At 39.0% G+C, this 12,650-nt stretch overlaps 1 protein-coding gene across 1 annotated transcript in view; it reads right to left on the bottom strand.

Annotated features, from left to right (window-relative positions):
* Positions 1 to 10,680, bottom strand: part of ube2e3 (ubiquitin-conjugating enzyme E2E 3) — a 41,705-nt gene extending 31,025 nt beyond the window's left edge. Inside the window, exons 1-3 of the mRNA XM_081367503.1 lie at positions 10,157 to 10,680; positions 8,358 to 8,564; positions 7,281 to 7,331 (exon numbers count right to left, since the gene is read on the bottom strand). Of these exons, the coding sequence (XP_081223629.1) occupies positions 7,281 to 7,331; positions 8,358 to 8,557 (251 nt within the window). The 5' untranslated portion in view covers positions 8,558 to 8,564; positions 10,157 to 10,680. The remainder of the gene's footprint in view (positions 1 to 7,280; positions 7,332 to 8,357; positions 8,565 to 10,156) is intronic.
* Positions 10,681 to 12,650: the final 1,970 nt, after the last annotated feature.

The following is a 12,650-nucleotide window of genomic DNA, read 5'->3' on the forward strand; positions in this document are numbered from 1 at the left end:
ACGGCAGGGAAAGAGTTAAAAAGAATTTTGCCCAGCATGCTATCAGCATGTTAACGACAAATACAAAAATAATCAAATAAAACAGATGTGTAAAACCTATTTTACTTCCTTTATATAACGTTTCATGTGAAATACAACACATAAAAGAGAAACAGGGTAGTCTATGGGGAAAAAATATTTCATGCATCAAGCTATTTGGCTATTAGTTAACATTATCCAGTAGCCTAAATGGCTGGAAAGAAGAGGTGGAAGGGGGGAAAAATCACAATTTGATTAAAGATTACAAAGAGACAAATTTTCATTGAAATAATGTCCACCCATGATTGCTTCACAATAAGACCAGAACCGTTGGTATTAAATCGGAAATCGGATCAATTTTCGTGTTGACTACCACCTCATTGAGCGTTACTGTTCTGTTTCGTGTGAAAGACGGGTGTCTTGTGACGGCTGTGAGGCTGTCCGCAGGACATTCTCTGACACAACACCAATAAAAAAAAGCCCCACAGTGAATCTGACAGCTGGACCAGAGCCAGGGCATGATAAACGCTGTCACTGTCACAAGCCTGTAATAAATGTGAGCTTCACCGAGGGAAAGAGAAAAAAAGAGAGATACGGAGAGAGAGACAGAGAAGAAAGAAAGCGGGTTAAGGAAGACCCCCTGAGAAAACGAGGCGTTGCTGAAGGGTTACCTTTCAATTTAGACAAAGGGTTGCTGAGCATTGAATACATTTGCAGGATTTTTCAGTGTACAAACTGCCTGCGGAGAGTCTGACCCGTGTGTAATAGCGCTGAGAGCACCATCAGCACAGGCTACGGGAGAACCCGGGCCATAATTGGCGACGTGATTGCTTTCTGTGATTCATGAGTATGCATCAGATCTCAATTACACAATCTTGCCAAGAGTCCTCTTTAAATATTTACTCAGAGCGTCTCAGCACGCAGGCTTGCAGCGTGCGCTGCTTCCATCCATTGTCTTTGCACTTCTTCATTCAGGCATAATGAAGGGGAGTTACTGCGGCAGTCTGCAATAATAACCACGATGATGGTAAGTTATGCCGTACAGGCCGCAAAGTTCCTGAACCTTACTTTTGTAATGAGTCTCTTCATTAGTCTAAACACCGTAACTGTGGGACGCAATTCCCTTAAACTGCGTCTCTGTGTTGCAGTGCAAAGACAGATATAAAAATAAAATTGCTTCCTGTTTTAATCTAAGGTCTAGTTTTTCGGTCCATAAATTTTATATTATTGTTCCAATATTTGCAGAGCAGGACAAAAAAAAAAGACAGTGTGTGAAATCTACAGCAGTGGCCTGAATTACAAATCAATAAAGAAAACAAGCCGAACACTTCCAGGTCAATAGATGAATCCACAGTGGAACACTTGTGTAAAAAGAAAAAACTTATTAGTTATGATATGGCAGAAATCAGTACAAGTATTTTTATATCACGGTAATGGCATAAATAAAGATAACTTGAAACAGATTTGAAATGAATGGTTAATATATTAAACAATTAAATAAATATTATTTAATAAGGCATATTTTTGCATAATCTAGAGAATTAAATATTTTACAAACACAAGGAACTCCATCTCATATAATAATTTTTATTTGGAACTTAATAGATGCAAACCAAAAGATTATTCATAAATGAAATAATCAATGAAATCCGCTCACGCTGTTTGTGAAATTACGTCTTACTGACTTCATTTGTCAAGAGTTATTTAATAAAGATGTATGAATTGTAGCTCACCTTCAGCATTATAATTATTTTACCCATGCCGGACAGAAATTGAGATGGCACCGATGCAAGCATGTCATATACAGTACGCCGTACCTCTTACAGCAAGCGCGTCTTTATGAACTGTCAGATTGGTCTCTGAGATCGACAAATTGAGAGATCCCTGATCGAGTCATTAGAAGGGATTAATCGAAGGACAGCGATCGGTAGCCGATCAATCGGAGCACCCCAAGCCAACATTCCTGCCTGAATACATGGTTCACACACTGGTGAGACTGTACACCAATGATGCAGAGCGTTTGAGTAAAACAATGTTGAGATTAAATTTAAACAGCATAGTAAATGATAAACATTAAAGCAATAGCATAGCACACTCCTTATTAAGTAAGAAGAACAAAATTAAACCCAGAAATCCTGGAACGGATTGTCTACAGCCGGCGTTTCAAACTGTTGCATCAGCACTGTGGTTAAACACCTTCATCCAGGGCTGCTGACATGTTTAACAAATGTGTCGAATACTGTGTCACTGTAGCCACAGGTCACGTAAACTCAACTTCTAGACGGAATAAAAAACCCATCACAACAGAGGCATGAAAGCTCACTTCTCAACTGAGAGAGCTTTGATAATGAGGGCCAATATGGCAACTCATTACTCAGAGGAATTCTATCAAAGAAAAAAAAAAAAATCCCAGAAAATTCCACGAATAATGCTTTAAGCAGCACAAACACACTAGGGCTGGTTGATACATGATATTTACTGTACATGCAATACTAATTTGTTGGTAATATATAAATCAACTAACATTTTGTTTTTTATTTGCCCACTCTTACTTGCCAGTAAGCTAGATTCACAGCTGCTTCTTACTACAGCAAGTTTTAGAGAATTAAAACCTTTTAATAGTGTCTCTGATTTAAACCTCAGCAGCAAAAATGCAGAGTGCAATGAATGTTAATTTGAAATGTTTGCTTCAATTAATCGGTTCCATGATTCAACTTGAGTCATCATACAAGTTCACAGAAGTTTTTAAAGAATTTAAAGATCCCTGTCTTGATTATTTTTAATCATTTACTCTTTACTAAAAAAGTAAACCAACCTTCTACAGGATAAGCTATATAATTAATATTAAAAACTAAGATATTTTCATAGCTATATAGCCTAGTCCTAACACACACACACACACTTCAGGGATAAACAAGGCTGAACAGATGTACTGTAACACACCAAGCAAGCTCATATCAAAGCCGCTTACTTCCTCAAACATATACACTCTGGTTGTTAAGAGCCTTAGGGGAATTATTTACAACTCATACATGTTATATTCTCACAAATGTGACAATTCAAACAGTAAAGCACTGCTGAAGTTAGAGCGGTCGTTGAGTATATAAACAAATGCACTTTCATCCGCAAGTAGCTTCAATGGGACTATGGTGCAAAGATCCTTTTTGCTTCCTTTTTGCACTTCTTCCTCTTTCTGCCTGTTCAACATGGACGCAAAGCTTCAATAGCACTCATCATTCATCTTTAGAGGCGATTTGAGTTTTACTGTTTATTTTTATGAAGACATGCAAATTTGAGCTGGGAAGCAGTCGGTCTCCCGCTCCACGGCATGAATTTTAATAGATTGCTTAAAAACTCAGAGCTCTCTCCATATCACTGTTAAAAATCTGCTTCTTAGGAAGAATCTAATTGTAAATTACAGTGACAGGGCAAGTAGCTGGACAGAAACTGGAAGGAAAATGCAGAAAGTCAGGCAGCACCTGAAGCATTTGAATTTGTCTCTGGATAAGTGAATCACTATACCCATTTTCCCCTTTAGTCATGCTGGAACACATAATTTCAAACATGTTAGCGTAGCTCTGCCTGCCTAAACACTTATTACAAAAGCAGCGTGAAACCAGAGACAAAAGTGCAGTTTACCCTATCAATCTCTGATGGAGAGCTGACAGAAAGACCAGAGCACTGCCTGATTAAAAGAATATCTCACCCAAAAAATTCTCTTGAGACGGCTGTATACTGTGCACATGAGTCTAGCGGTTTTTGAACGTCCATTTGACGATAATAAATAGGGGTGGAAATCTTTAGGCACCTCACGGTCCAATTACTCAGTAATTCCAGTCTTACTTCCTGCACAAACCGTAGGATTGTAACAAATTTGCATAATGCCAGTCTATGGTCTTCATTGGCTGCCTCTGAACAATGTCTACTTTGACTCGCCCTCAAACACTGTAGTTGTAGCCGAGGCCTGGAAGCGTTTGGTTCGTGTTATCAACATGTTAAGAAGACACCGTTTTCTGCACTGTGAAGGCAAATCCACTTTGCATGCACTTCCAAAGAATGAGGACTCCGTCTCAAATTGATATGGTAAAACCGACGCCATCGTCATTGTTCGTATAACTGTGTATTAAGTGCTAAGGAAGATCCGGAGCTGAAATTGAGGTATTCAGGTAATGGTAAAGTTTAATTTACAACATGCGCTGTAAGTGGTAGACCAATAGCAACAGACTGGGCAATCTGACCAATCAGAGCAGAGTAGGCTCTCGGAAAGGAGGGGTTTAGAGAGAACGGATCCTTTATTGAACCATTTCAGACACTGTGAGAAAATAGACGATGCTGCAAAGTATATTATTAGAAAATTAAATATTCATGTAGGGGACCTCCAAAACTAAAACAGGAACTTTCAAAATAGCATTGCATGGGCACTTTACTCGCTTACATCAAGCCGAGCACAGCTGCATGCCGTGAGCAAGCATCCTTCAGACATCTATCAATATAAGTGAGTTGCGCTATATACTGCATTTCAAACGGCATAAATTATGCCTTCATAGAGCATTTAGATTAGAAGACAATGAAATATCAGCTGGTGAAACTGCACATTGTCAAGCAAAGAGCACAGCGCATATCCTGTGCAAATCTGAAGTTTCATAATCTTTGAAGACAGAATCACAAAGCAATGGAGAATCGTTTTTCTTCCACCCCCAATAATAAATACGTAATTTCAGGAGTTACATGTGTATATACAGTAATACAGTGCATGAGTCATATGGACTACTTCATAATGGTTTTTTTTTTTTTTGGTGTTTTTAATCATTTATGGCACTTGACAGCATCCGGTCACTGTAAGCTTCACAGTATGGAAAGAGCTGTGAAATAAAATGCATAAAAAATGTCTACTTTTGTTTTGCCCAGAAACAAATAACAGCATAAGCACAGGTTTGGAATGACATGAGGGTGAGTAACTGACAGAATTTTCATTCCATTCAAGTAATGAAGCCCAGACCTACCGTAAGAAATAAACCCAGAGCCATATGAAAGCCTAGACTGATATGTTTCCAGAGATACTATGTGATGTGGCACATTACCAACAAATCAGTATAATATGTCAGCCTCCAGGTAAACTGTGCTCAAGGGAAATGCTGTCTGAGAAAAGAGCCAGTGAGGGAGCTAATGATGAACGTTACTGGATAAACATCTCAGTGTGCTGAACTGTGTGGCTGCACAGATCCGACCATGAAAAGCCACCAAATCCCTGCATTGTCAATTACCATTATCAGCATCTCTGGCTCACGGCTCCAAGCTGCTGAACTGATCTCACGGCTGGCAGAGCGCATGCTGTGTTGTGCCCTCTCAGAAAAAGCATGGCATATTCGTTTCTTAACATTTGCACTTAAGAACGGTTCACCCAAAAATGGAAATGATGTATTCTTTTCCTATAGCTCAAGTAGTTTCAAACCCATAGGACTTTCTTTCTTCAGTGAAACATAAAAGGGGAAAAAAATCTGATCCTGGCTGCTATTTTTATTGCAATTACAAATAGCTCTACTTTGTTAAACATCAAATCTGGATTTAATTTATAGATATTAAAGAATGATACAGTCAAAATGTAATGAATCTCATGCATAAATGCCTCTGCCTAAACTGTGCTGAATAGCAGCACACTGTCATCTGGGTCAGGTACTGAAATTTGTAAAAAGATAAATCACATCATGGAACATTTTTGAACCCTAGTGTGCAATATCAGTAGTGCATGACCTGTCAAGCGAGCCGAGACCAGTTGCTGGAGGTGTTTTTAACATGACGTTGGATCAAATGAATGTGCTGTATTCAATGCCTGCTTTTGGACATTGGACTTGCACTCAGCTTTATCAGATGTTGGGTAACTGAGACACTCTACCACTCTACTTGACTGCTAAATTAACAAAAAGCAACAAGGCCAAATGCATTTTGATTTAAGATTTTTTGGATGGTTCTATACATTTACAGCTTCACTACACAACAAACATAAAACTTGTCAAGTTTTTCAATACCACAAACTGTGGGCAATATACTGTTTGGGGTCTGTAGGATATGTTAAATGTTTTTGAAAGATGTCTATTATGCTCAGCAAGGCTTACTCCAATTTAAAATATATTTAATGTATTAAATGTATTCCTGTGATGATTAAGCTGAACTGTCAGCATCATTTCTCCAGTCTACAGTGTCACATGATCCTTCAGAAATAATTCTAATATGCTGATTTGATGCTCAGGAAACATTTCTTGATTTTTCAGGATTCATTGATGAAGTGTAAAAGAACAGCATTTGCATGAAATCATGAAAACATTTATAATATTACAAAAGACTTCTGTCCATTTTGATCAATACATCCTTGCTGAATAAAAGTATACATTTTTACCAACCCCAAACCTTTGAACAGTATAAATTGTATTTAAGCAACTGAGATGTAGGCATTTAAAAGTCAAGTATGCCATTTCTGTTCCATTACTAAACTGAACTGCAAACTGACAAATGTGCAGTTTACAACCAATACTGATAATCTCAAAAAGATCAGTATATCAGTCTATCACTAAAATATGATCTCAATAAATGCAATCTCATACTATCAAACCACCTCAGATATAGCCAATACATGACACAACATCTATAAAATCTTGTTTGAGAGGCATAAATCAATAAGCATAAATCTCTGCCAATATTACAGAAAGCCAAAACACATATCCATTATGGACTTTTAAAATTATAACCAACCAGAGGAGACTCTTCTAATAAAAGCCCAATGAATGAAAGCCCTTTAAAAGACCAAGAAACAATCAGAAAATTGCCATCCTTCAAAGAAAAGAAAGGGGGGGGAACAAGAGCAACAGAGCAGATTTTAAAAGCTCCCTTGTCTTGTTCTGGCATCTCTAGGTCAGCTCATTAAAACAGATGGGGGTTCAGCAGTAAGTTCAGCATGAGGATGTGAAATCAAAGCCATATGCTTCGGAGCAGCATCTGCCATATTATTACAAACACAACAGCACCAAGACCACAGGAACATCAGTAACAATAATGCTTGAAAAAAAAAAAAAAAAAAAGCCCTATCCTTCCTAACCCTTTGAAGCCGAGGAGAAAAATGCCACATCCGTCCTGAGCGAATCCATCAGTTTAAAAGCAGTCTAAAAACTCCCAACAGTTAGTGCTGAAAGTCAATTCTTTCCTACAGCGATTCTTTTTCAAACCAGCCCATAAAGAAATAAAATGACAGCATGCGTTAAATAACATACCTGCAGTTGGGTGGAGGATCCAGAGTGATTTCTGCAAGCTCTTTCTGGATTCTGCGAGAGAGAAGCGAGGGAGAGGGAGAGAAAAGAGAAAGGGAGAGATGGTGAGAAAGCTGTGAGAATTGCAAGCAGCCGGGGAATTACACTGCCCTCTACCTCTGCTGCGTTTACTGCACGGCTGGCTCTCCCTTCAGCACAGCTAACATGGCTGCTTCCTCTTTGTTCTCGGAGGCATAACCCGAATCCCATAACAGGAAAACTTTGCCGTGCTCGTTTCTGCCTTTCTCTCCATCGCACACCGTTGATTTTCACCTCGGCTCAAAGCCCTCTGCCCTTAGTTCACACCCCACCCCTCGTCTAGGCGTTTAAGTCACTTTAAGCACAAAAGATTTTCTTTTAAAGCTTATATGCAAATGAGGTAGAGGGAGGGAGGGGGGTGTGCTTCGGCATATTTGACAAGAGCTTTAATGCACTGCTCGGGTGCTGTTACTAAAGCATTATCAACAGCATGTAAGGGAGCCAGGGCAGGATTTTTGACATTTTCTAAGAATAACTGTTTGATCTTTCATTCCTCCCACATTGAGAAAAGTCTATGGCGTTTTAATGAGCACTGATATGGATTGATTGGTTAACGTTGTTTTTAGCGCCAAATCCACCTCGCTATGAAATTTATAGGTAGAATCGCTGTATTTGCACAAAAAAAAGCATCTCGGTTAAAACAGAGACCACAAGGCAGAGCGATTTGACTCACTTCTCTTGCTCCTCACAATAACTTTGTGTAGAAGTTTCCGACGTCTCAGGAGAACCTTTGCTTGGTGTGCTTCATTAAATATAAGCCGATGACACATCATACGGTTTCTTTGCTCAAGCATTTAAGTCATTTTCTAAGCTTAGTGCTTTTGTTCTCAAGTACGGCGCACAAACAGCAAAACCGTTAATTGGCACATTGCAAAAATAAACTTGAAACACTTATTCACAAAAAGTGATTATTAAAAAAAGGAGTGTTGACAGAATACAAGCCTGACTTAACAAAATGACATTTAATCCTCAAAACAGCTAGAGAGTGATTGGCATCTTTACCTTTTCGCACTGGAGGATAATTTGGCTGTTGTTTTGCTGGACAGTTTGGTGGATTTCTTCTGCTGTTGCGGAGGCGTGGGTTGTTTTCGCTCCTCTTGTTCCTCTGGTTCTGGCACCGGAGGATCTCTCTGATCCGCATCGGAACTACCGCTGCTGGTGCTGGGACTTTCATCATCTGACCGTTGTCTTTCACTGGACATTTTCCACCTTTGTAAAGGACAACAAGAGGTTCTGAACCAGGGCTGACTGCGATCACAGAATAGCCCAAAGTTCTTCTGGGGTTTAAGAAAATCACAAATTTGCTCAGTAACTCAACGTTGCCCTGAACCCTAACCCTTGAGTTTCTAAATACAAACAGAAGCAATATTTGATGAGATTGCCAGGAAAATACACTCAAGTGACATATCACAGAAACTTCTTTAAGACTATTTCTACAAACAATCAGTTGCAAGCTCTTTAAACATTTATTCCTGTATCTATTTTTATCCACTTCAGCTTTACTAGTACTTAGTTATTAGAAACACTGGTATCTGTACCAGTTTCTACAAGTAACACTTCCTTGTTAAAAGTCATAAGTGTGCACAAGTCAGAATGGCTATTTTAAAGTTCAGTTTAAAAATTACTAGTAAGATTTAAGTAACAACTAGAATACACACAAGTATTTTAATAATTAGGCCTTTCAGGGAAACTAAAATAGATTAGCAACTATTTGAAGAGATAGAAGAAACAAAAAAATAATCACAGGTATCTAATGAACAGGTACAAGTAAAACTTGAAAAGGTACTAGCAACAGCTGGAATGCACACTATCTGGAAGTGAATAGCTGATATCTGAATCACAGATTATCATTGAATTTAACTGCATAAGCACACGCAACTAATAAAAAAAATAGTTACGTGTCACTATTGGAATGGATACTAGTAATGAATAAACACTACAGCAACTAGTCACAACTAGTATCTAATGGATTGCTTCCATTGATACTTACTACTGGTAAATCTTAAAATTCGGTATTCGTTTAAGGAATGAACGCTAAAACTGCTTGCCATAAGAGCAACAATCAAAAGGACTCCAATATTTGGACTCTGAAAACACAAGCAACCCTATAGCCGATCCAATTACATCAAACTGTTGTCATTCAGAAGGACAAAACGTCAAGCCACAGACACACCAACTTAATCCATTATCGACTGAGCTGATAGTATTTGTAAATAGCGCAGCGGCAACATTGTTGCAACCATTATGACGTTTCACATGGATCCGCGATACATTGTATCAGTTTTGCGCTTAATGTTACAAGCTGCAGAGCGACCATCACACATTCACAAAACCCTCCTCTGCAAAAACAGCCTTGAGTTTTTTCGCTTTCCATCTGCTGAATAAGGTGCAAGTGGCTGAGCTTACGAGACTAAACGAGAAAAACACACGGCTGTTCCAGCAGAATCTATCGCTGAGAAGAAGGAGATTTCAAGAGCTGCAAAGGAAAGCAATAATTGCACCTATTCGCAGCATGTCCACCCCCTTCACTTTAGGAGAACAAGGCGATATCGCGAGCGGATTGCGAGGAAAATTCGAGTCGTTTAACGCACGCCGGGGCGAAAAGATTCAGATTGGATCTTTTAAAATCCTTTGTAAGAGGTTTGTTATGGTAGGAGGCACTCCAGTATCAGCATGGTGTACCAACTGATGCGTGAAGTCAGTTTCGAGCTCCCCTCTCTTCAGAGCTGAAAACACTAAGAAAGGACGATGTTACCCCGCCTAATGTGGACTCTACGACACCCTTAGAGCTTCTCCTTTACCTTAGACGTGGTCCTGTCCTGATCTGGGGTGGTTAGGAGTGTTAAAAATCCAGTTGAAATGGAGCCGGGAAGACGACGGGCTCCGGCCGAGCTGTGAACATTGGAGAGTAGGAAGGAGAGGAGGCGCTGCAGTTTTACTCGGAACCGACGGGTGGCGCTGTACAGCGCGTGGACATAAGCGTTTACCGCGTTGGATGGTCCCACACAACCAACGTGAAACTGTATCACTTGTCGATATGCTCCACCTGAGATGGATTTAAAATTGTGACACCATGCGTGTGGAGAAGACAAGAAGACATCACCGGCGACCGTCTTGTCTCGTGTCGTGTCGTCGAGAACGAGGGGATGTTGTGGCGTCAGGAGGAAGTTTTGACATGTTGTTGTTGTGAGGGCTCCATGGTGAGAGCAATCAGCTCACGGAAACTTTGAGCGTGGGTGAGAAGTTTGGCTGGAATTCCAGTGCAGGTGGGAGTCCCTGTGCAGCACTGCATGACTGACTGCATGACTTCTCTATTGTCTGCTTCACTACAGTCTGTACGACTTCTCTATACTCTATAGAGTGTACTACTTCTCTATGCTCAGTATGCTGTTTTACCTCCCTATAGTCTGTATTACAGTCTCTGCTCTCAGTGGTATAGTCTGCATGATTTTTTTTATAGTCTACAATACCTTTTGCTATGGACAATGGTATATGACTTATCTAGTAGTGCCATTAAAAATAGTCTACTGCTGGGACTTCTATAATGTAACATTGTGCTCTATGGTACTACATGACTTATAGTCAATATAGTACATTGTGCTTTATAATAATACACGACTTAGTAGTCTATTCTGCTCTTTAGTGTGTAGTGTGACTCTATGGTCAGAAGAGTGTTCTTCTCTATTAGTATTCTACATGCTGTTTTACTTATAAGTAGTCTATATTTCTGCTGCATGATACTTCTCTATAGTCTCATTAATATAAGCCTATTGCTGCTATGTTCTGTTGTCTGGAAACTATATTGTATGATTTCTCTGTACTGTTATTTATGTTACTGCTGAACTTGTCTAAAGTAGTTTAACATTAGACTTCTTACTGCTCTCATTAGCCTATATTACATTCTGCTCTACAGCTTCTTGACTTCCAATAGTACATTCTACTTTATATTAGTAGTCCACACTTTGTACTGTATGGCTTCTCATTTGTCTACACTGCAGTCTGTACTGTTATAGTATATACTTTTTGGCTTTTTATTGTCAGTAAATACTGTTGCTGCATCCTAATGCTCCTACCTATACTATGCTCTAAAAGAATGTACTGTTTTTGTGAAGAAAAAGTACATAATTTTGAGTGCTTCGTCATAACTGCGGCTTTAACTGAAAGCTCTGTCGCTTAGTTACATGCATCCTGTCACCATTTAAACTGCCCTGTCAATCATCTTGTCACAGTAAAAATCCTCCACATTCAATTTAATTTAATGTCCTACCATTTCGGAGAGAAATGTAGTAGCACGTTGATCTGCCAGTCGTGGGTCTTTCATGCGGAGAATTGTCCTAATGTTATTGTAATTTGCATAATGATGCTTTTAAAAGTTAATGACCAAACATATATTTACAAAAGTTCAGAATGCTGTTGCAGATTAAATATGATATGGATAGCATTGAAAAAAAAATATTTTCGTCAGGTTAGATACTGATTATTAATCACTCAAACCCCTTTATCAAAACCTCTCTACTTAACCTTTGGACTTGCACATCTGTCATGTTTGTAATTTTGTAGTTCTAATCCAATCCTCATCCAACGCGCAATGGGTTGTGGGCAACATTAAAGTGTGCACTGATCTGCACTTCGGGTTCTTACCGGAAAAAGTAGACCATCCGGGTATGTTTGGAATACGCATTTCAAAATACTATGATTTGGGACACACTAATTCTAATTTCAAATACTATTTAGGACGGTTAGTATGCGAATTGGGACGCAGCATGTATTTCTAGCAGGTGTCTCCAATCGTGCACCTGAATAGCTACAGGCTTAATCTGAAATCGCCCCCTAAACCCTCTATCACTATTCCCTACGTTAGTCCATTAATTCTGTTAATTTTCATTAATTCAACTTCAGACAGCTGTTGAGCATACAGTACATCGGCTGTACACTCGGTTGGAGAATTGTTGGAATTGAAGTCTGCAGGATGGTAGCTCTCCAAGAGCAGGGTTGGAGATCCCTACTCTTTAGTATGCTTCTTGACTTCTCTGTTGTCTACAATCTGTGTGGTTGTATACTGTATACAGCTTGACTTCTCTATAGTTAATAGTATATACTTATTCTAATGTGTGATGTTTCTAAAGTATATAGTACATACTGCATTCTAATTACTGTATTTTAGCATGACTAATCTGTAGTTTAAAGTAGGCCAACATGTTGCTATAATATATTGACTTTTCTATAGTGAATGGTGTGTTGCTTTATGTAGTACAATACATTCTGTACTAGGATATATTAGCATACTAAAGTACT

Source organism: Scardinius erythrophthalmus (genome assembly GCF_964197995.2).
Source record: "Scardinius erythrophthalmus genome assembly, chromosome: 6".
NCBI lineage: Eukaryota > Metazoa > Chordata > Actinopteri > Cypriniformes > Leuciscidae > Scardinius > Scardinius erythrophthalmus.